Here is a 25990-nt window from a genome sequence, read left to right as displayed (position 1 = left end):
CTGCTTAGGATCCTTTCTAGAGATGCTAGGTTTATCAAATAAATATGCAGGACTCCCAGGTAAATTTGAATTTCAGATAAACAGTGAATTTTTTTTTTTTTTTTTTTTAGTATAAGTATGCCCCATACAATATGTTATCTGGCAGCCCTCTCCCGCTCTGTTCTTCTGCCTTGATGACTTGAGCTCAATAAAGGCAAATCCTTGAAAACCCATTTTACCTCTTTACCTTAAGATTCTTAGCAGCCCTCTCCATGGAATCAGCCCAGGCTCTCCCAGGCCTTCATTTGCCCAGAGTAAAGTAGAAGGCACTCTCAGCCCCAGCTTACCTGATCAGCTGCAAGGAAATTTAAGGAAGTTGACTGTTGGAGACAGCAATTTTTGATCCATAGCTCCTCCCACCAAAAGCTTCACACGGCTCGCTACCCTGGCAGCCACTCCACCTTCCCACCCACCGGTGGCGCAACAGTATATTTAAATACCCTCGATGTCCCCTGGAGCTCCCCCTTTAGGCTAGGATGAAGAGGGGGATGGTGTGTGACCAACAACTGCCTAACCCGTAACTCCGATTTTACAGAACAGATTTTTGAGTATATGAGGTGTTACATAAAGATGAGGCTTTTAAGTTTTTAAGGTTTTTATTTGTGTGTGCAGAGGTGAGGGGTGGTTAATCTTTTTTTTTTTTCCCCTTCAGCCCTGTCTTTGGAATACTCAAATTCGAGTAAAAGTCAATCATTAAAGTGCAGGGAAATAACTGCTTAGCATCATGTTTCTAAACGCACACATAAGCGCTATAAAGGTACAGATTCACAGCATGCAGATGAATAGCCATTATTTGCATAGATATCTTTTTCAGTCAATACTTGATTACTTACATTAAAAGAGAGCGCAAAGTAGAGAGGTATGGCTAATTCTAATGAACCAAATAATATATTCAAGAAAAATGGCAATCCACAATAGCCTCACATTACAATAGTGAACATTTAAGCAATTGCCAGACACAGTCCTGAATTTATTTTTTCAGTAAGAATGCAGACTCTTTCATTGGAATGATCAAAGATTAAGAATTAGTAAGGTCAGAAGTAGTAAAATTGTACTGCTCTGGGGAAGTTTATATGTTTACGGATATATCATAGAAAGATCAAATAGTAAAGCTGGAAAGGCTCTTAGAGATCATTTAGTCCAGCATTTGCCAGAGTGTGTACCACAGACAACTAATACCAAGAGAGGAACCTCAAACGCTGGGTTCACTGGTCAATTAGGTATAAGAAATGTCACTTTATATTCCTCGCTTGTAGGCTGACAATACACAAGAGTATGATAAAGGCTCTCACATGTCCTAAAGTAAAGAAACCTGGTTACCTTTGTTAACCCAGCATTTCCCAACATTGTTTAACTCGCAAACCATCCCCCCTTTTTTCAACATATTACCGTTAACATCTCTCTTTAGTACACCCTTAGGAAAATACTGATCTAATCCAACTTCCTCATTCTATAGGTAAAGAAACTAAAGCTTAAACCAAGTTGTATGGTGTTTTACGGGTCAAGTTAGTTTTCCTTCGTATTTTCATTTTGATTTCTCTCTTAAATAGAAAAATAGAGTGAACTCCCCAAAAATGGCTCTTCTGTTGAAATGCCATTTTTGCCCACCCCTGATCTCCCAAGAGCTAACAAGATGGATATTTTCCTATTACTTCAAAGTAACATCCCACAATCATCTTCCCAACACCCCTTTTCAAAGCTGTAAGTTTCGTCAGATCTTTCCAAATGGTTGCCGTGGCTTTCGTCTTTCATTTGAAGGCTTTAGTCAAGGAACTTCTGAAATAAGAACGTCAAGCATTCTCTGCCTAACTGGCTTTCCTACATTGTGACTTCTGCCCCTTGAAACCATGCTAATTATTTTAGGCTTTCCATGACTTAAGGGTCTCAAGTGAGTTTTCGCTGTCCTGAAACCTGGGAAGTCAGAAGGTATTGGGCAATCTCACCTCCAAATGGTTTTAGTTTTGCACCAACCTCAAACCTTGGGGTTTCCACTTGGCAAAATTAAATTTCCTGTCTCTAAGTAAAATGAAAAGTTTCAAAGAAGAATTTAATTTGCAAAAATATCTTACAAATTTATGAAGAGTATAAGGTGAGAAAGGCACTGATTATTGTTCAGATTTAAACAATTTATCTTTGCAGGGCTCAGTGTGCGGCTCAGAATAAATTAAATAATTATGTCTTTATAGCCAGCCACATATCTCGCCACTCAAACTTTATTTAAAGGGTAGATATAGCTATTGATTTACCTCCGCATTTTGAAATTAGCAGTACAAAGATGAAAATCAGTTCCTCTTTTGTTAAACATGAATCTTCTTTCAGATAAAGAAATGTAAAACATGGTATCAGAATGATTGTTTGCAGGGTGAATTAGTCTGTGTGAAATTATGTTTCAATCCCCCAATGAGGCCAAATGTCTCCACTTTATAATAAGCATTTTCCTCACACTCCTACCCTACTACCAACCTAACACCAAAAATGGAATTTCCACGCAGAAAGTTTTTACTTGGTGACATGGACTGCCATTAAAATACTTTTGAGGCATGGACTAAGTTTATATTTTGTTAGGGAAAGTATACATTTCATCACCAAAAGTTCTACTGAAACCTTTGTGCCAAGTTGTTATTAAAATTGTAGGAAAGTAGGCAACTGTTGGTGAGAATGTAAATTAGCACAGCCACTGAAAAAAAAAAAAAAAAACAACAGTATGGAGGTTCTCCAAAAAACTAAAAATAGAACTATGATATGATCCAGCAATCCCACTGCTGGGTATCTGTCCTAAAGAAAGGAAAACAGTATTTCAAAGAGATGCACCCCTGTGTTTATTACAGTATTATTCACAATGACCCAGATATGGAATCAATTTAAGTTTCCATCAACGGAAGAATGGATAAAGAACATGTGGTACATATACACAATTGAATATTATTGAACCATAAAGAAGAACAAAATCCTGTCATTTGCAACAGCATGATTGGAACTGGAGAACATTATGTTAAGTGAAATACGCCAGGCACAGAAAGATCAATACTGCTCATATGCGAGAGAAAAAAACAAAACAAAAACCCACTGAACCCATAGAGACAGAGAGTGGAATGATCTCGTTGCCAGAGGCTAGAAAGGGTAGTTAGCAAGGGCTTATAAGGAGGGGATGGTTAATGGGTAAAAAATACAGTTAGATAGAAGGAATAAGGTCTAGTATTCAGTAGCACAATAGGGTGACTACAGTTAATAACAATTTATTGTATATTTTAAAATAAGTAAAAGAGTAGGATTGGAATGTTCCTAACACAAAGAAATGATAAAGGTTTGAGGTGATAGATATCCCAATTACCCTGATTTGATCATTACGCATTGTATGCCTGTATCAAAATATCACATGTATCCCACAAATATGCACAACTATTATGTTCCCATAATAATTACTAATTAAAAATAAAACACAATTGTATGAGGTTTAGAGTATCAGGCATATGCCCAGGGAAAATTCCAAACTCTAAATGTATCATGTATTTAAGTGGCATTTTTAGCCAAATGATTCTTTTAAAAAGTATCTGAAAATTAGGCCAACTTACTGTTTATTTTTGTTCTACAGACACGAAAACAAGGTATTGATACAAATGCTTTCTCTTCTAAAAATAAAGATCTATTCTGCCTGGCATGAATATCTACCAAGTATGTTAAGTTTCATCCAAAATGTAACTTTCATTTGGGATGAAATGTTTCAGATATGTGAACACAATTGACAAAGCTCTAAAGAAACTGCTGAGATTATTTTTCTTTTTCTTTCTCTCTCTCTCTTTCATATATGTGTGTGTCTTAAAATGTTCCTCTCACAAATTTAGTAAATACTGCAACCTTAATTAAGCTCACCTTCTGCTTCCAGTGAGCAGTTAATATTTAATGATGATGAAACTGTTCCCAGTATTTAAAGAACTAAACAAGGCCCTCCACAAACAATGTAACTAGAAATGGGGTTAAAGAAAATAGTGATAAAGGGAGGCTTTTTGCTTTAAAATAAATCAATGCCTCAACCATAAATGTCTCATGGTCTTACAGAGAAGAAGTTGAAATATGACCACTACCAAAGGATGCATATCTCCACACCCAAAACAAGAAAAAAATAAAGCAAAGAACAGAGAGTTAATTAGTTAGCTTCAAAATCTATGAACTGTACTCCCTTAGTCAATTTAAACAGCTGGAATAAGACTTATTAAAAGAGTAGTACACGTCTAAGGATGTAGTGTTCATTAAAAATGTGCATCCTTTATATTAAGCACAAAAAGATTTCTGGGGTCATTCAGGCCATGGTGATATTCTAGTCAGTGCCTTTTAATTAGCAGAATCCTTATTTTGGTGAGGAAAAATAAATAAAATAAATCTACTCTAGCTCCATTGTGCTTTCCCTCAAAATCAAGATAAAATTAGGAAACTTCAGAAAACATGTCTTTCTGAAAAAAAAAAGTCAGTTTATGTCTGTTATATAAGGTAAATCAAATTCCATTCTCAAAGATTTTGACAAAGTGGATAGAACGAAAGAAACTACGTAGTGTAAAACATCAGTGCGCTAATCTTTTACACTCATCTTTCTACTAAAGATAACTAGTCTATTAATTTGGTTTTACATTATTTCATGTTTTGCATTGACTTGGTATACTAGACTCTTGCATATAAGGTCAAGTGACCCTTTTGATGTTAACTAATTCAGATCACTTATGAATAAGCTGCAGATATTTGTATATACAGCTTTAGCTCATGTTACTTGGCATGAGACAATTGTTGATACACATTTAGACACCAGGTTGAGGCCCCTGTAAAATTATATTTTCTATTAATATCATGAAAGTAGTCATAAAACATAAACTAATTTTAAAAACAAAACTAGTCATAAAAAACCAAAACTAATTGGAGAGATTTTTAGAATACTGTAAACTGGTTTCAATTTTTTCACACCATGTCTACCTGAATATTAATGGCTAACTTTATTGTGGATTTACCACATGCCAGGCATTGTTCAAAGTACTTTATATGCATTATCTCATTTAATCTTCGCAATTGAGGAAACAGGGGCACTGAGAAGTGAAAAAGCATGCTCAAGCTGACATAATTAATAAGCAGCAGAGCTGGGATTTGAACCTGTGTGCTCTGTGTCCAGAGCTCATACTCAATCAGGATACTTTGCTTCATAATACTGTGATAGTTCTAAATAGAGGAATGAGCTGGTTCAAATATTTATACTGTCTGGGCCACCACTTACCCTCTAAGATTATAACAAAGACTGCATATCAACTGGCTGTTAGGTATGTCCAGACACTAGTTACTAGCCCAAATTTATGGCAAATTTATTTTGTTCAAAACCCAGGGATCTTGAATGACTTCAGAATGAATAAGACAAGGCAACTGAAGTGCGTGTGTGTGGGTTTTTTTTTTTTTTTTAGATAGGGTCTCACTCTGTTGCCCAGGCTGGAGTGTAGTGGCACCATCACAGCTCATTGTAACCTCAACTTCCCCAGGCTGAGGTAATCCTCCCACCTCAGTGTCCCGAGTAGCTGGGACTACAGGTACACACCACCATGCCCAGGTAATTTTTGTATTTTTTATAATGACGGGGTTTACCCGTGTTGGTCTAGAACTCCTGGGCTCAAGCAATCCACCTGCCTCAGCCTCCCAAAGTGCTAGGGATTATAGGCGAGGGCCACTGCACCTGGCCCTAGGTAACCAAATGTTAGAAATAGCCTTCCATAATTCCTGAAGCAGAACAATTAGCATAAACATGTTATCTGTTAACACAGCTTTTTAGTAAATGTTTGCACAGTAGCATTTTGCTAGTTGGTTTGGGAGAAGCAATGTCCAATTATCAGGAGTTGGGTCATGAGGGCTTAAGCATAAACGGCCGTGACTTGACAGAAGTAACAGTCTAGCAATATCCCATGGAGATTGAGAACCAATGGAAGTAGGTCTCAATGAAAGAGGTGGTCTGTGAACTTCATGACTATCATCACCACCCTAAGAGAAGAATCTTTTAAAAACACCATAGTGCCATTCAGAAGCAAGTTTACTCAGATGACAAGTGAGTGCTGTAGGTTTGACACTATCACAAAGCAGAGAAAGTCTCCAAATGATGAGAAAAGATCAACCTTAACACAAAATGGTACAAAGTGTTCTTCTGAAGCATTTCATTCCCCTAAGGACAAAGGCAAATGAGAACGCACATGAACTGCACACACCATTTCACAAAAGACTACCCCACCGAAAGCTCAGTTTCAGAGGTTTTAGTTAAATGACTGTAAAGTAGATATATTTTGAGATACTGCAAAGTGGAGGTGACGATCTGCGGGCCTAGGCACTAGGGTTTGACTTTTTCAGTGCTTCAAATGTACAAGTTTTTTTCTTTCTTTTCTTTATTGGCAATTTATTTTTGGTTAAGCAAATATTATTCACAAAATAAAACTAAAGGGTTTCAAACACAAATTAATATGTGGCTGCATCATGTAAATATGCCAATAAGATAAACATATCAATTCTATTCTGTGATTTATCATTTAGGTTTCTCCACAGCTTTTTAAAATGAAGGGTTATAGACATTTTGATGATGACAGTAGATAATCTGCCTGTTATATAAAAAGTGAGCTGGGTGCAGTGGCTCACGCCTGTAATCCTAGCACTTTGGGAGGCTGAGGTGGAGGATTGCTTGAGCACAGGAGTTCGAGACCAGCCTGGGCAACATGGTCTCTACTAAAAACAAATATACACACACACACAAATTAGCTGGGTGTGGTGGCACATGCCTGCTGTCCTAGCTACTCGGGAGGCTGCGGTGAGAGGATCACCTGAGCCCAGGAGGTTGAGGCTGCAGTGAGTCATTGTTACCAGGTATCCTTGTTCTTAGAGCTTCCAAAATAGTGGTGGGCCACTTCCAAGATGGTGGCAAGCCTCTTGTTCTCTGACCTGGGGTTCTTGGCCTCATGGATTCCAAGGAATGGAATCTTGGGCCATGTGGTGAGTATTATAGCTCTAATAGAAGCCGTGGATCATGGAAGAGAACCTCGAAACCCAGCGACTAGTTCAGCTTGATTAGGACGAACCTGGGCACTTAGCCATGCAGGAACAATGGCAAGCCTTTAGCCCGACTGGGAGCGGCAATGGGTGCCTCGCTGGACCAGGAGTGCAGCGGACACCCTGCTGGATCTGGAGGGGTGGAAGTCAGCGTTGGGTCTGCGGCGGCGGGAGAAGAGTGTGCAGTACCAAGATTTATTAGAGTGAAAACAGAGCTCCCATAAAATAGGAGGGGACCCAAAGGGGGTTGCTGTTGCCAGCTGGAATGCCTGGGTTTATATCCCGATCATTGTCCCTCCCCCTGTGCTCTCAGGCCATAGATGATTGGCTATTTCTTTACCTCCTGTTTTTGCCTAATTAGCATTTTAGTGAGCTCTCTTTACTACCTGATTGATCAGGTGTGAGCTAAGTTGCAAGCCCCCTGTTTAAAGGTGGATGTGGTCACCTTCCCAGCTAGGCTTAAGGATTCTTAGTTGGCCTAGGAAATCCAGCTAGTCCTGTCTCTCACCATGATCTTGCCACTGCACTCCAGCCTGGGCAACAGAGTGAGACCCTGTCTCAGAAAAAAAAAAAAAGTGACTAGACAACTGAGGATACAGAATCCAAAAGTATACTAATACTTCTAAAGACAATATAATAGGGAAAATAATAACAACAACAAATAAATCCACTGTTATGTGAATTAACTGTTTTGGAAGCAGGTCACAGGCTGTTCATACTCTGTCCTCTAATGTATTTGTTCCCAAGAAGAAATGAATTTAAGTTTTAACAGGAATACAGGATTTTATTAGAAAGAGTACTAAGCTGAGATTCAAGTGGCCTTAATTCTAATTACTTTTAGATCATCAGTAAATTATTTTCCAATTGTGCTAGCTTCTCTAGAAATAATTCCTGCCCCTACATACTTTCTAGGTGCTTTGAAAGAATAAAGGAACAAAGTAAAATTTAGTATGTTTTGGAAGTAAAATCAGTACAAAATGTAAAAAATATATTTTTCTTTATTAGTTCTTTACAACAGAACTAAAATATTTCCCGAGAATTAAGTATAATAACTTTGACAGATTATAACTACTTTAAATCATTCTACTTCCCTAAAAGAGGTAATATATTATCATAGAGTAATTACCAATTATATGAGTAATATAAATTACTATGTGCCTAGGGAGGGAATTTGTATATGTATAATGTTAGGAAACTGAGGACACTTCTCTTATTAGAAATGGATATTACTGTCAAACAGTTGCTGTTCCCACAACTTAGTAGTGTTCTAGGTGGAAAGGCAGAGGATAAAGAAGCATATCCAAGTTTTAATTTCATCCTCGTAAATAACTAAAAGGAGAAAAGAATTATTGCTCCTTTTCAAATGGTAATAAGCCAGTGCCTACTTAGGAGACTAGTTTATCTAGTCAAGAGACACTCTTTTACCATCACAAGCTTCTTTAAGATTTAGCATAACGAACATCCACTTTAAAATCATAATGAATAAAACATTCAAAGTCATTTGTATTATATAAAAAAGCATGGAGCATCACACTCTAGTTGGTACTATTTTTATTCTAATTTGGCCATGGGTACTGTTATATTTTACTTATAACATATATTAAAATGATAACAAGAAACCAGGCAAGTCATTTTTTCCTGGTAAGTTAGAAAGACAAAGTCAAATAAGAGACTATAAAAGATGTTAATGGTGCTTAAAATATTTTTAAACAATTATAGCGAAGTGATTTTAAATATCATTTAAATAAATTGGTAAAATAATAAAATCGAATCTCGTTAGAAAACTGTTTATAGATGTTTGAGCCAATTTTTCATTTTTCTGATTTTTCATTTTAATAGGCTAACCTTATGGAAGTGAAGATTGACTCATATAAATGTGAAATGTCTGAATATACTGTGTGTGTGTGTGTGTGTGTATACATACACACACCCTTTTGTTCTCACAGTTGCTACATATGAAAATTTGAAGGTCCACATGTGGCAGCTAGCAACACCTACAATACACGTTTTGGGGTACAAAAAAGTCACTAATCCTTTCAAAGGGTTATAATAGGCAGATAATTAAAATAACTTCATTTCTTTTGGGTTCCACACATTTAGACATCAGCATGATTCTTGCCCAATTACCTGTTATATAATATTCCATAAGTTTCTCTATGCTCCACAAAGACAGGGTTCTATGATCAAAGGATTTAGAGAAATTCTTGGGTTAAACAGAACTAAACTGCACTAACACGCAGTTAACAGAACTAAACTGTCTTTCATGCAATACCTCTCAGAGCCTTTTATCAGCTAAAAAGCATTGTGATGCTCCTTGGAGGGAAAATATAATAGGTCTCTGAAAGAAACATTAGTTTTCCAGAATAGACATCATTTCCCTTCCAACAGATCTGAATATATATCAAGAAAGGGCCGTTTGAACAAGTGGTGAGGAAGGAAGAGGCATTGGAGGAACAAGAGAGTCCTGAGAATTATGAAGCTTTGAAACATCATCCTTAATTGACACCCTGCTAAACCAATTATCATTTTCTCTAAACTAATGGTTCCCAATTTGCCAGAACTACCAGGACAGTTTCTTGAAACAGAAAGTGTCAGGCCTCCCCACAGAGTTTCTGATTCAGTAGGTGTGGGTGAGGTCAGAATTTACATTTCTAAATGCATCCAGGTGAAGTTGATGTTGCTAGTCCATCTGCCATACTTTTGAGAACCCCTGCTCTAAGGGAATATTGTCCTATCTGACAATGGATTTAGTTATTTGCTAAGCATTTTCTTATCGTACTGATAATTCAGTTTCCAAAAGGTCATACTGAAGGAATCTGGACACCTTAATTCTACATCTCTGACATCAGTAATTATGTTAGCAGCCACGTAAAAGAAGGCCGGTCTAGGTCATGAAGAAGGATTGGCCTTCTCAAAATCTATTCTACTACTCCTGGGAAACACATTCATTTTCTGTTTACAAAGTAGGGCTACTAGTTATGATGGTAAGTATGTATATGAGAGCTCTGTGTTGTATGTTGCTTACATTTGCTGTATAAACATTTCCAGAGTGTTTTCTAAATGTTTGCTATGTACTCAAATTTGAACGAATAAAGGATTCTTTTAAAACTGCCCCTCAGCTCTCCAATAAACTCACACCTTTACTCACTATAGAAATCCCAATCATTTGAGAACATTACCCCTTCTCCTCACCCCTAAAAAAAAGATACCTAGAAAAAAGACAAGCTAAAAGGAGGAAAATACTTTCCACATCGATTAGGCAAACAATGTAATGCTGACCACAGCATTTCAGCACAGACGATCAAAAGCTTAAGTATCAATAGATTACTAAACTTCAAAACAAGCACTGAATACAAGTTCATCAATTGCACCCTGCAGCGAGGAAGTAAGGAAAAAGCACATCTCATACAACCCTTTCTACTTTTTTCCTAATGAAAAAAAGTGAACATCTAAGGAGTGTCAAGTATTTGTTATTTATTCCTTTCTGTTTTACAAGTAGCCCCAGCTGCATTTGGTTTACTTCTGAGTATCACTGGAAGCCCATTTTAAACTGAGGCCCCCAGTTAACCATACTGGAATTCCTGGAATACATTAACATGTCCAAATGAAAATCACTCAGATAGCCTTATAAGCTGCAAATAAGAAATGCAGAAATGGAAATAGCCCCTTCTCTTGTTGACTTGCTCTCTTACTACTTAGACAATTACATTCTTCCCAAAAGGCTTCGAAATGACCTTCAAGAAAGATATTTTTGCAGTAAGATTATTACAGTAACTGTAAAGACTGATATAATGGGGAAGGTGGAACAATGGAGATAATTGTATCAAAAACTTCAAAATTCTAGACTAAGGTTAATTGCTGCAGCTAAAACTTCAAAATTCTAGACTAAGTTTAATTGCTGCAGCTGGGCCCAAAACATAGCTGTGAGCTTTCTGGCAACCACAGTAAATAGGAAAATGTACTGAATTGCATTTGCTCCTATAGTCTGATAAAAGAAGGCATACTGTTTAATACCTCTCCTGCATAAAAGTAAAAACTTGTGCTAGATACTGTGGAAGAAATGAAAAAGATTATGCCATGGAAACTGCCCACAAGGAGTTTACAAATCTTCTCTCTCCCATAACTACAGAGGCATGAGTAGTTGTGCTGGCGGGGGACCTAGGACTTGACGCCTGCTTGGAGGTTGTGAACAGTAGGGAGATCAAAGGTAACTAGTGGTGCATGTTTAGTGGTGCTGTTGAAAATGAGGAAGAGCAAGTTCCATGGGGAGAATGAGACTTCTCTGGGCCATAATTAATCACAGCTATTCATTTTTGCTTCAACGAAAGCAGAGGAGTTTATAATGAAAAATATGTGATAAAAATGGCACAAATAATTCTCTCTTGGGGGTGGAGGAATCCTACTCTCTTATATTACCCTCTTTTCATGAGTATGTTACTCTATTCATTACACTTTCCTTATGTTTTTGTTACAAATACATTATTATTGGAGCTGAAGTATTTCAGAATGAAAAGCCTTTCTCAATGGGTGTCTCCTAATTGCTTTCTTTCTTCACTCACTCCTTCCCTCCTTTCCTCCTTCCTTCTTTCTCTGACTTGGAAGCAATGCCACTTTTTAAAGGTATTTCTTTAGTGGGACAATAGGAAAATTTGGGGAGAAATAAGTGAAACATGTTTAAATGTTTTATCATTTCAAAGATGAGTAAATGTCACATGCCACTAAAGTGAGGCCTCAAGAATTTGGAAAAAGGGGGAGACAGTCTTGGTTCTGTTTTATCTGTCAGTTGCCTATTAAAATATGCAAGTCACAATTATGGAAATCATTGCCAAATGTTGACAACAGCTGAATGCTGCTAAATATTTAAAAATCATTTTAAGGTTTTTTGTTGTTGTTGAAACACTTTTCTCAAATGTTCCAGACACCTTCCCTGTTTTTGAAAGCAGAGTCAGTTGTCCAAACCTGAATCGTATCTTGGTTACTAAGGATTGCACTAAGACCTAAGGATCGCCTGTTCAGAAAACCAGCAATCACTATCCAGGAATGGAGATGAACATGGAGAAAGTCTAAGAGACTGGGCTGACTATACAAACTCCAAGATACAGTACATGAGCCTAGAGATCCTTTCTTAAACTTCCATGTTGAAATTACTTTCTTATTATTTCTCCCATTTCTTTTAAAAGCATATTGCTTGGACTAAATTACAGTTACTGTGGGTTTTTTTAAGTGTTAATTCATGGGCTCTATTATAATATTTCTTTGTCTTTCTATGTTCAAACTTTTTGGACTTTGAAAATGTCATTGTGTATTTAGAACAACAGTTCTTTAATAAACTTTAAATATATATATTTTTGAACTAGGCAGTCACCTTTTTCACAAAATCGCTTTTTGAAGATTATGAGCTCATACTTGATTCAGAATCACCTTATTAGCACTCATTATGCTTCCAAGAATACCTTGATTTGCAAGCTACCCATCTGCTGTAAAATTCAACCTCAAACATTTTAAGACAAAAAATGCTAGACTACTACTACATAATCACACTGATTATTTTAAAAATAACACTTAACAATGGCCACCAAGTAATTTTGTTTTTAAATCCGTATATAAGGTAAAAGCACGCAAAATGTAACAGTTGGGGAGTATCCAACAGCATTTAGCCAAATATCATTTCTATAATGCTAAGGGATGGAATTAGATTTGCAAATATCAGCAATCTGTAGGCCATCAAATCTAGGTTAAAATCTGGTTGAGTGAGGAAAGTTGGCACATGGGTGTATACAATTTTCATCTATATTTGAGTAAAAACTGAACTGGGAGTGAAATTACAACTGTAGATGAAGAGATCTCTGTGTACCTCTCAGTTGAGCCCATATTTATTCTCCCTCTCTCAAAGTGTTTCAACAATCTCATGTTTCATTCAACAAATATTTTTCCAAGTCCTAACATGTACTAGGCACAAAAGATATGATGGTGGACAAGATAGCATCTAATGCAAAACAAAACAAAAAGTATGGCAGACTTTCACTGCAACTTCAAAGAAATCTGATGTTAAGATGAGCACAAGGTCAGTAGGCTGGAGGAAAATATCCACTCCTTTCTACTTAACCATGTAGGATTCATCTGAATCTCAATTCCATCACTAGTTTTTCCTTCCCACCATGACCACCTAATTCAAAACCTTAATATTTCATACCTTCGATACTTCAACAGCTTTCTAAGAGGTACTTCCTCTTGTCAGTCTTTTTTTTTCTATCATTTTTTTTTTTTTTGCACAAGCTGATGGTGTCATTTCTCATGCTTCAGCCATTCTGACTTAACATTCGACTCCCCAAACATATCACAGTTTTCCCCTTCTATCTTTGCTCAGGTTATTCCCTCTGCCTGGAATACCTTCCTATTCCTTCTTCAAAGAACACCTCAAACAGTGTCTCTCCCATGACTGCATCTTCAGCCACCACTGCTGGATATAATCCCAGTCCCTACCTGTGCCCTTGGACTGTTTTAGCTGTTAGTTTGTATCTGGCTTACGGCATATAACACAAGCAACCTCTTACTGAAAGGTCAGGCAAGAACCACGTCTTTCCTAACTTTGTATTCTCCACATTACTGAGCCCAGTGCCTAACAAGTAAGAGATTGCAATAAATGTTTGTTGAATGAATCATTTCTTTGGGGAATTGAATGTACATACAATTCTTAATGGATTTAACAGGACTTTCAGAATTAAATAACCCCTGACATTTATAAAAATCCTTCTAGGAAACCACAACCAAATACTCTTATAAATTCAGCGCTGCTGCTTGCTCTGAAATGAAGAGAAACAGAGGTAGTAGGATTCCCATGATTTGCTCAAGGCTGCATAAGGAGCCCTTGTTAGAACTGTTAAAGCAGCATTTTCAGTGTTTATGCTACTTGCTGATAGAACGTTTCATTTCAGATATTTTCAGTGGTTACATCTAGAGTTCACCCAAGAAAAAGGCATTTTCCAAAACTACTTATCAGGCTCCTTTGAAAAATGAGACAATATTCCAAAGTCAAATTCTTCCTACAGTGGGGTACTGGGAGATTAAGGATGGCTATGGTTTTAAAAATTTTTTAGTAACACTGAAGTTAAGACTGAATTTGTTTCTATATACAACACTTTTTTTGGTTAGTAAAAAAAGTAAAATAATCAGGAAACTGCAGAAACTCTAGAAATTACATTTTTATAAAAGCTGGAAAAAATTAAGTTTGTTAAGTGGAACGACTCCTAGGATAGGTATTTGTGAAATATTTAAAACAAGAACACAGAGTACATGGAGCTATTAAAAATCCTCAAATTATTACTTCAGTTTTATTATCTTTCACAAATAGGTGGATGAACAAAGATATTAAGACAGTGTGACAATGTGGTCTTAAAACAATGTGGTTTTTAAAAAATGAGACCTCTAAAAAGTATTTGGAGCTAAGAGATTATTGATAATACAGTGTCATCTACTCACTGTATTTAGACGCATATAAAAGATGGTTAAAGAGTTTAAAGTCACAGAAAAAGGTTTTCTGTTTGCATTTTTGCATGCTAAGACAGAAATTAGAACATTACTACCATTCAGTTAGTTAGCTAACAAATCATGGCTGATACATAGGACATGTCTTGGTTTTTGTCATATTTAATGTAATTAAAGGGAATTTGTCATCTGTAATACATTTATATTACTGTGGACTTTACATTTTCAAATTTTTGTACAGTTTTCAATGTGGAAACTGCCTTCACTGTCCACTATCTACTCATAAGAATATAGGTAGAAGCAAAGCCTAATTTATTTTCTACCAATTTCCAGTGGGTTAAAAAAAATTTGAGCTTCAACAGAAAAAAAACTTATTTATGATAGACAAAAATCCAATTTAAAGCATACATTTAAATGCCTATGACCGAGTTATGGCTGCAAAACTGTTTCTAACAGATAGATTCTATAGCCATATCTACTTAACTAAATAACAGATTAGACATGACATTAAGCAATTTTACATAAACTCATCATAAACAAGATACTGAAAAGTGATTTACTCTATCTCTAGATACAACATGGTTCAATCCAAATACTGGAGATCATTTAGAAAATAAAAGGATGAAAAACAAATGGAATTGTTTACTGACTTCAAAGAAAACAGTATCAAGAAAGATGCAAAAAATGTGAGACAAACTTGTAATGACATCTAGCAGTAAAACTTGACCCTGGGGTGAGAATTGAAGGCACAGAAATAAAAACATTGAAAACCCAAGCAGGACTGCAAATCTGGATTAGACATCAAAAATTTTTAAAAAACCATAAATTTAAGAAACTGAAGACCAATTATGCAGCAGAATAAACACTGAAGAAAAAAAAAAAGAGTATTTAGAGAAAACAGCAGACAGCTCAGATTCCTCTGGAATATATAACCCCATAAGTCAGGGACCAAGTGACACACTGAGATAGAGGAAAACAAGGGTCACCCCAAAGATGGTACATGCAGAAAGGTCATCTGCAAGGGCAAAAAGAACAGTAAGTAAACAATGTTCTATGAATAATGTCATGTTCCTAGAAGAACTAATTGCTATTTCCAGATGCACAGAAGTACCTTGTATACACATTTCAAAAAAATCTGATATGGCGAAAAAGACTTCATTTCAGCTATGCTACATGAAGAGATTATTTACTAACCAAGTAGGATCAGATGTATATTACCCTAACATCTAAGAGTTTCTTCTAGACAAAATAGTTGACATAAAATAGTTTTCAAATTTCAAATTTCCAAATCTCTCCTACTTAATGGAGCTCCCGTAGCAAAGGGTCAGTATTAATGGTATCATCAAATAGTGGTTGGGGAATACATGCCTGGCCCTAGCCCAAGTCTTTTCTCACCAGATGCCCAATTACAACTTGGCCAGGAAGAAATGATTTTGAGCTATGATCCCATAAAACAACACTTTAAATAAGTTGGATTAGATTCTAAATTACTGTACAAAATACTTGACCCATAATAAGGCTGAATTGCTACTGCAGTATTTCAGCTGATCTATGACAGGTTTCTTCCTAGTTGGCCAGGGCATCGTACTAATGAGAATATAACAGAATCAGACATCAGTGAGTTTTATGCAGTGAAGATGTGATACGCAGGCACAGTTATAATCCCCAGTTCTGGTCAGCAAACTCAACAATGCAGTGTTTGGGGAGAAGGATGGACAAGGGAGCAGAGACAGCTCAGTGTTCTGATGTTCATCAATTAAGCAAAATTTAGTACCACAGAGTTAGGTAACTTTGTCTAAAAATTCTTCTCTTCTGTCCTGTTTTCAAAACAAGTTATCCAAGTAATTGTCCATGAACTAAATATGGAGGTTAATAAAGTCTTAATCTAAATTATCATGAATCAGAAACAATAAAAGAGGGAGGGATTAGCAAAGGAAAAGTTGGCTCTCCACCCCTCACTTTTAAGTGCAAAAAGTAAAGGAGAGCCACAAAACTTCACAGACAGTCCCAATGCAATGTGGAGCAGCATGACTGTGATAAGAGCTGGATGCTTTTGGTTTACTAAAGCAATAGACTAATTGATGTTTTCTCCATTTCCTTCTCCTCCATAGGAAAGAAGACCGAATAATGATTGGAAGAACGCTGGAGTCATCAAGCTCTTTTGATAATTGCATATGTGAACTAGGTCAAGTAACTCTCCCCCAACGGATCGCCAGTTTACCCAACTGTAAATGGCAACAATTTTGAACTGAACGTTCTTCCTTCTACAGCCAAAATTATTCATTTGCTAGGTTTGTGAAGTGCTTTTATATGTATGAGTGCTTTCTTAACTATTAAGTTATCTGAGTCATCAAGCTTTTGTCGGGGGCGGGCAATCTCATGATCAGTCATGACATGGATTTTAGAGTTTTCTCATCCCCATACTCAAAGTTTTTTAAAAAAAATAAAAATGAAAAGAAACAATACCCGACAATATTTCTGAGCCTCAAAGGACAGACTAAAAAAGCTAACTTTTAAAATACTTCCTTTTGAAATAATTTTGAACTTACAAAAAAATCGCAAAAATGATACCTGGAGTCCCTGTATACCCTTCACCCAGAATTCCCCTACTGTTAAAAACTTACATAACCATAACACAATTACCAAAACCAGGAAATTAACACTGGTACAAGACTCTTAACAAGAGACCTTATTTGAATGTCACCAATTTTCTTCCTAATATTCTTCTGTTCTAGGATCCAATCCAGGTTCCCACATGGCATGTATTCCTCCCTTCTCCTTAGTCTCCTCCAATCTATGACACTTTCTCAGTCTTTCCTTGTCTTTCATGACCATGACACTTTGGATGAGTACTGGTCATTTATTCTGTAAAACGCCTCTCACTTTGTGTTTGTTGAATGTTTTCTCATGATTAGATGGAAACCATGTCTTTTTGGCAGGAATATCCCAGAAATGATGTGTATTCTATCTGAGGGTATGTGATATTGCTATATCTTATCACTCATTATGTTAACCTTAAACACCTGGTTAAAGTGGCATCTGCTGGGTTTCTCCACTGTAAAGTGACTATTTTCCCTTTATTTATTTATTTTAGAAACAGGGTCTTGCTGTGTTGCCCAGGCTGGAGTGCAGTGGCACAATCACTGCTGACTGCAGCCTCAATCTCCCAGGCTCAAGCAATCCTCTGCTTCAGCCTCCTGAGTACCTGGGACTACAGGCATGCACCATTATGCCCAGTTAATTTTTTAAAAAATGTTTTGTATAGACAGGGTCTCGCTATATTGCCCAGGCTGGTCTCAAACTCCTGGCCTCAAGAGATCCTCCCACCTTGGCCTCCCAAAGTGATGGGATTAAAGGCATGAGCCAGTCACCATGCCTGGTCTATTTTTCACTTTTAATTGATAAATATCCTGGGAGAAATACTTTGGGACAATGCAAATATCCTGTTTCTCCTCCAACTTTTACCCACTGATTTCAGCATGTATCAGTGGATCTTGCCTGCAACCACTATTACCATGGCATTTGCCTACTAGTGATTTTGTGTTTCCTTCATTTGTTCTCCATTTATTAATTGGAATTCTTCTGTAAGGAGGAGTTGTCCCTTCTCCCCACCTTATCCATTTATTTATTTATTTTTTTATTTTATTATTTTTTTTGGTAAACTATGGACTCATGGGCATCTATTTTATTCTATGGGCTATAATTCTATACTATCATCATTTAGTTTCTTGCTCAAGTTATTCCAACTTCAGTCATTGGGAGCTCCTTCAGATTGGCTACTGTGCTCTCTTTCGTGCCCCCACCCTTTTTCTAGCACTTTCTTATATTCTTACACCAAAAGACATTACAGCCTCATCTTGTATTTTCCCTGCTTCTGTCCAGAATCAGCCATTATTCCAAAGATCCCTAGTTCCGTTATTGGAGAATAATATTAGACACAAAGATGTGGGTGCTATGTATGCTCATTGCTGTTGGGGTGTTAATTGCTTCTAGGTCCTCCCTAGACAGAGCTAGGAAATGAAAGCGTACATAATAACCCATGCATACACACAGATCAATATCTATTCCTGTATCTATCTGTATACATACTCATGTGTCCTTTCTAATCCACACCACAGCATTCATCCTAACCTTCCCCTTTTATTTTTAACTTTTTTTCTCTGACAGTGAGAAAACAGGCTCTCATTATCTACTCTATATACATTTAGTTGTTCAACCTCAGTATCCACATACTTACATATGCCTGTGAGGAACAGATTTACTAACTAGAATCCTGTATTTGTGTGCAATTCTTTTATCTTTATTATAAATATAGCACCTCCAGGCTTCTATTTATTAGTGTCAGCATGACATAGCTTTTCCCATCTTTTACAATTAATATTTTAAACTTAAAAAAAGCAAGGAGGAAAACGGTATGCTACTATTTGTGTAAAAATGGAAAATATGTATGGATATATTTGCTCGTGTGTGTGTGTGTGTGTGTGTGTGTGTGTGTGTGTGTGTATATATATATATATATATATAAAATATCTATGGGAGAGGGAAAACCAAAGTATCAGTTTGGAGGTCAACTGATTAACTGGGAAAAAGAGATGAGGGGAAAACTTCACTGCATACTCTATTATCGTTGAATTTTCTTAAACTTTCTCATTGAGTATAATTCACAAATCATAAAACTCACCCTTTTAAAATGTACACATCAGCAGTTTTTAACGCATTTATATACAAAGTTGTATAACTATCACCACTATCTAATTCCAAGACATTTTCATCACCCTTAAACAAAAAACCTTGTACCCATTAGCAGTTAATTCCCATACCCCTCATCCCTCACTCACCCATCTACTGCCCTTCACAAGACCCTGGCAACCACTAATCTGCTTTCTGTCTCTGTGGATTTGCCAACTCTTGATGTTTCATATAAATGCAATAACACAATATGTGACCTCTTATGTCTGGCTTCTTTCATTTAACATCATGATTTTAAGGTTCATCCATGTTGTAGCATGGATCAGTACTTTGTTCCTTTTTGTGGCTGAGTAATATTCCATTGTATGTATATACCACATTTTGTTGATGTAGTCATCAGCTGATGACTGTTTTTATAAATTTTTGAATTATGAAAATATCCATTCAAAAATTAAACTTTAAAAAATAGAAACAGGCCGGGCGCGGTGGCTCAAGCCTGTAATCCCAGCACTTTGGGAGGCCGAGGCGGGCGGATCACAAGGTCAGGAGATCGAGACCACAGTGAAACCCCGTCTCTACTAAAAATACAAAAAATTAGCCGGGCGCGGTGGCGGGCGCCTGTAGTCCCAGCTACTCAGGAGGCTGAGGCAGGAGAATGGCGGGAACCCGGGAGGCGGAGCTTGCAGTGAGCCGAGATTGCGCCACTGCACTCCAGCCTGGGCAACAGCGTGAGACTCCGTCTCAAAAAAAAAAAAAAAAAAAAAAAAAAAAAAAAAGAAACAAAATGAACAAGCCCTTCTCATAAAAAACATAAAAATGTAAAAAAAGAATCAAGCAAATAATATACGAAAAATACTAATGTACAGAAAAGCTTCTTTGACATTTGCCAGGACTCACAGACTCAATAGCAACTTACACTCGTGGCTAAAATTTATTACAGCATGGAATACAGAGGAAAAGTAACAGGAAACATAAATGTATCAGCAGAGTCAAGAGAAGCCCAGCACAAGCTTCCAATGTTCTTTCTAGTTCGAAGCCACACGCACAAGGACTCTCTCTCTAGTAGCAAACTACAGAGGCATGTATGGAATGTCTCCACCCTGGGAAGCCCAGTTCTAGTCTCAACGTCTGAGGTGCAGATGGGTCCTGATCACATATGCACAGCCTGCTACCAACTGGCCATGGCAACTGTAATCCAGGACCCTAACAATGAATCAGTCATCAATCTTGATCTTGAGCAAAGCAACCCTGACAAATTGTTATGTCATGGTCCATTGTTCCAGGTGTATACAACACAATAACCAATCAGTGACAAAATGAATGGTGGCCACATTCCCAGGGGATAGTTAAGGTTTCCCTTGGAGACATGCAAAGAGTAAGCCACCAAACCTGCTATGTTAACTCTTTCCTCACATGAGATTTCTTTATTGATAATCCCCCATCACTGGGGCATGAACTCTAGTTGATGTACAAGTCATAGAAAGAAGGGAGTGAAGAATAGGGATTGGGCACCGTTTGACTTCTACTTTACCTATAAACAGGAGTTATTTGTCTTCGTGGAAATTATTCTCTTTTCCATTTAAAAATATAAAGAATAGACACCTCTGCTTTGTGTGGGCTTGCTTTCCCCCGATTATGTCAACCTTTCCAGCTCTTGGAACAGAATCCAAAGTCCTCAGTATGATACACAGAGCCCCACCTGATCTCCCCACCCCCAGGACTCCCTGCCCTCATCTCCCACTGCCCTCCCCCTTCACCGCTCTCCTCCAGCCACACTAGTGACCTTGAGTTTCCTCACACACACCAGGCTGCCGCCAGCTTCAGGGCCTCAGCTGTCACCATTCTCCTTGCCTGGAGTGTTCTTAGAAATCCTCTTCACTGTCCCCTCATCTCCTGCATGCCTCTCCTCAAAGGTCACCTCATTGGAGGCCTCCTGGCCACTGTGTCTAAAACAGTAGCCCCTGCCATTCTCTGTACCCTTTCCTCACACCTGACAATATATTGTTATCCTGTATATTTAATTATTATTATTATTATTTATTTGTATTTATTTATTTTTTGAGATGGAATCTGGCTCAGTCGCTCAGGCTGGAGTGCAGTGGCGCGATCTCGGCTCACTGCAAGCTCCACCTCCCGGGTTCATGCCATTCTCCTGCCTCAGCCTCCGGAGTAGCTGGGACTACAAGCGCCTGCCACCACGCCTGGCTAATTTTTTGTGTTTTTAGTAGAGATGGGGTTTCACCATGTTAGCCAGGATGGTCTCGATCTCCTGACCTCGTGATCCACCCTCCTCGGCCTCCCAAAGTGCTGGGATTACAGGCGTGAGCCACCGCACCCGGCCATATTTAATTATTTTTTTACCTGCTCCTCCTCCAACTCCCAATGAGAATGTCTGTACCATGGAGACAGGGACTGTTTCTGGTTTATGGCTAAGTCCCAAGGCCGTGAACCAGAAGGGGACAGCTGTCACACTCTGCAGGAGTATATGATAGGCACACATATATCACACCACTTCTAGGACTTCTCACTCTCCAGTGTTCTGTCTTTCTGGTGACTTGTTGCTTCTATTTTCTCTGTCACGCTCTTGGTCCATTTTCCCTTGCTCTCTTTCTTGATTGACCATAATTACAGAAGTACATTACCAATCACTTCTAAGATGGACACTTGTTCACTTTTTAACATCTAGGACATTGGGATGCCCATTATGATCAATGGCATATTGTAGGGGATGATGAATAAATGGGAGACACAGTTAAGAGTTTTTACAAAAGAAAAACTGGTCATGTTACAGTAGAGAAACCCAGTAGATGCCAACTTAACCAAGTGATTAAAGTTAACATAATGAATAAGATATATCAACATCACATACCCTCATATGTCATGCACATCATTTCTGTGTGTGGGTTTCTTTTTTATTTGCCAAAACCACATGACCTCAGTCTAATCATGAGAAAACATTCAATAAGCACAAAGTAAGATGTATTTTACAGAATAACTGACCAGTATTCATCCTCAGTGTCATGGTCATGAAAGACAAGGAAAGACTGAGAAAGTGTCACAGGTTGGAGGAGACTAAGGAGATATGAGGAATAAATGCCATATGGGATCCTAGATTGGATCCTGGAGCAGAAAACTAACATTAGGAAGAAAATTGGTGACATTCAAATAAGTTCTCTAGTTTACTTAAGAATCTTGTACCAGTGATAATTCCCTGGTTTTGATAACTGCAATGCATGGCATGTAAGTTGTTGACATTAGGAGAATCTGGATAAAAAGTATACAGGAGTTTCCTGTATTACTTTGGTAACTTTTCTGTAAGCCTAAAATTATTAATATTTCAAAATAAAATGTTTAAAAGGCGAGGCTGAACTATCAATATGTATTTGTTTGGGTACCATTAGGTTGGTGCGGAAGTAATTGCAGTTTTTGCCATTGCTTTCATGGCAAAAAACACAATTACTTCCGCACCAACCTATAATTACAATTCTATTTTCCTTTCAAAAGAGGTTTTTGAAATGTTCAAAATAGCATTGACTTTTACCAAAGATACTTCCTTTTGAAGATTAGCATCATAGAAAATAGAGATCCTTAAATAAAATGTTATTTTCCTTGACTCTCAGGATGACAGGTGCTGCTTATGTGTCTTTATAGTGTAGACAGACCTCTCTGATGGAGCTGATAAATGGTGCTAAGTCTTGCATAATCCAGTGACCCTTGGGATTGTGTTGCTAGGTGTCTAGTTTCTGGTAAACTTTCCCTTAGCAAATAGGGATGAGTAAGTATTCAGTCAAAAATAGTCAAATTTTAAACTAATGAAAACTGCTGTGACTAGTGGTGCTATTACAGAATATACTGGTAACTCGGGTCAGTTTGACCTACAAGGATAGATTCATATCCATATAATTATACAACAGGTTTCACTTGTCAAAATATTATTTTTCTTGTGATCATATGTGATTTTGAAGACACAGCATGTGACTGTTTTATGTGCATTCCTCACCGACTTCCCATTTTTTAAGGAATGTATATAGGTTAGCTTGAGTATCCTCTAACTATGTCTGCTGCTATAGCCTTTACCAGGAAATTCTTGGCACAAAACTACCCAAAGTGGTAAGAGGGGTGGGCAGATGTGATGGGTGTTGACCTGTCATAATGAAATAATGACAACATTTATATCCTTCCTTGATAAAAAGTGACTGATAACACATTGCTTCAAGTATAGAGGGAAAGGTTCAAGACATCATGATATTACTGAAGCAGAATAACTTGGCTATGAAAACAATCACAAATATTGATTTCGTTTTAAAAATGACGACTCTTCGTTAAATCCAAGGAACATTCACTAAAAATACCAACCTAGATCAATGGCAAACTGTAATATCAAGAAATTGGCATAGAATGGATTAAGCAATATTTAAAGAGAACTTTGGAGACAGATTGTGCCCAGTCCACAAGGCAACGGAGTCAAAAACAGCTGCATACTAACATGATATGAGACCATTCTACGTAGTTGGAAATTAATCCATGGACTGCACTAGATTTCCATTTGAAGACGGTGCTGCCTTCATCACTGAGCACTCAACATTCATGGATTGATAGGCACAGCACTTCAGCACAATACACAATCAGTCATCCAATTTGCCCTTCTTATTTTCATAATATTCCCTCATTACAAGGTGAGTTAGAACATTGTATCTGTTGTACCTGTTATTAAGGCAATAACTATCATCTGGTAGAGTAGCTAGTACTAATAGAATTCTTACACAACAACAACAAAACAAAACAAAAACAAAAGCAGCAGCCCAAAACTCATCAAATGATTGCTTCAGTTATTTAATCACTCATGAGAGAAGAAATAGTATACAGATGAAGTTCAACAGTGTTTCAATTATAAAAACTCAGGAGAAGTAGGAAATGCTGCAGTAACCACGGAAGTATGTTATTTGTGTATTATAGATATGATACTAGTACAATGCACACAGGTCAATTACCCTCAGCTTAATTTAACTTTCATGCATGTCATGGATAAGAACTACAAAGCTCTTGTGCAGACATGGAACTCTGATTAATGTGCTATCTAAATGGCAAATTAAATAATTGTTTGAAAGGCTTTATATATTTGAAATATTAAGGGTTTCACAAAAATATGAGAATGTAAGGATTATGTAAATCATCTTTACCCTTTGTGACTGGTCATCAGGATATTAACATGATGCAAACATTACTTTAAAAATACTAGATACAGTGAGTAGACAACTTATTTAAATAATTAAGTGGCTTATTAATATTCATTGGCCATTATCTATTTTGTCTCTGAATTAAACACTTTCCAAGCTCTAAAGTTGTAGTGCAGTATGCATTTTGTAAACAGTCACCTTCCCTAGTACTTTTCTTCAAAATGTTTAGTTTATGGTACTCTTTTGCCTTTAAATGGAATTACTGACCTGAGTTTATTAATGAATAGGAAGATCACACATCTCCTTTCACATTCTATGATGTTCGGAAAGATAGAATTTACAAAGCCTGCAAGGAACTCTATATCAGAGCAACCACAAAACAGTTATACTTAGTTTGAACAACTAATATCACACAGCAACTAGATTTGGTTATGTACCTTTAGAACATGAGTTTGTAATTTTAAATAATAAACCCTAACTAAATAGAACTTTATTAAAGAATGCCTCCACAAACATTTAGTTGATAGGAAGAAAACCTTTTATTTAATTCACTTTTATAGTGAAATGTGGTTTTCCATTTGTACTAGCTTACTGCAGTCTCCACAATAATCACAGAAGTTAGGTAGAGAAGATATTACCTATCTGTTAGAGATGAAGTCACTCCAAGATTGTGAGGTTAAGTTGCCCGAGGTCAGATACAGAGGCTGGGACTGTACCCCAGATCTCCTGAAACAACACATGCAAAGTTCCTACTGCAGTTCCTGACCCTCTATATGGACTGGATGAAAGATACCTCATTTTTTCCCCCAACTAACTCAGCAATCTTTTCCCCTTCAAAGTAATGCCCAACCCTGTAGCAGCAGATTTAAATAATACACAAAATAATTGTAGATGAAACTTAAATGAAACCAAAATGAATAAAACAAAGTAAGTTCTTTAGTCATAATGTCTACCACAAATAAAGGCAATTCAGAGATTTTCAATGGTAGGAATTACCTTTATCTTTACAATAACAAGTTTGTATTCTTAAAATGGAATGGTCTGCAAAAAAAAAAAAAAAAAGCAAACTAGTAATCACGAAATAGGTAAAAGTAACTCCTTAGATAGTACAGGTTGAGCATCTCTAATCTGAAAACCTGAAGTATAAAATGCTGCAAAAGCCTTAACTTTTTAAGTGCCAACATGATGTCACATGGGTGGCTGAGATAATGACACTTTTGTTTTCTGATAGTTGAATGTACACAACTTTGTTTCATGCACAAAATTATTCAAAATGTTGTATAAAATTACCTTCAGGCTATGTGTAAAAAGTATATGTAAAATGTAAATGAATTTCATGTTTAGACTGGAGTCCCATCCCCAAGATATCTCTTTATGGATATGCAAATATTCCAAAATCCAAAAAATCGAAAACATTTTCAGTCTCAAGCATTTCAGATAAGAGATACTTAACCTGTATATCACTTAAGAAAATGTTTCCTGAGGAAACCATCACACTAAGGGATACATCTCTGTTAGCCAATGCAGCCATAAATAAAAATGTTAAT

At 37.0% G+C, this 25990-nt stretch overlaps 1 protein-coding gene across 10 annotated transcripts in view; it reads right to left on the bottom strand.

The window, feature by feature from the left end:
• Positions 1-25990, bottom strand: part of LOC105481429 (muscleblind like splicing regulator 3) — a 122514-nt gene that overhangs the window by 40519 nt on the left and 56005 nt on the right. The window contains exon 2 of one of the 10 annotated variants that reach the window (XM_071088649.1): positions 25440-25484. The exons of 8 other annotated variants lie outside the window; for them this stretch is intronic. Coding sequence is in view for 1 of the 2 variants with exons in the window: in XM_011741037.3 (XP_011739339.1) it covers positions 227-253 (27 nt within the window). In the remaining variant the exon portion in view is untranslated. Of the gene's footprint in view, positions 1-226; positions 391-25439; positions 25485-25990 lie in introns of those variants that run through there. One more of the 10 variants, XM_011741037.3, reaches the window with a different exon arrangement.

This window comes from Macaca nemestrina, chromosome X (genome assembly GCF_043159975.1).
Source record: "Macaca nemestrina isolate mMacNem1 chromosome X, mMacNem.hap1, whole genome shotgun sequence".
NCBI lineage: Eukaryota > Metazoa > Chordata > Mammalia > Primates > Cercopithecidae > Macaca > Macaca nemestrina.
The sequence above is the reverse complement of the archived record's forward strand: the minus strand, read 5'-3'. Positions and strand labels throughout refer to the sequence as shown.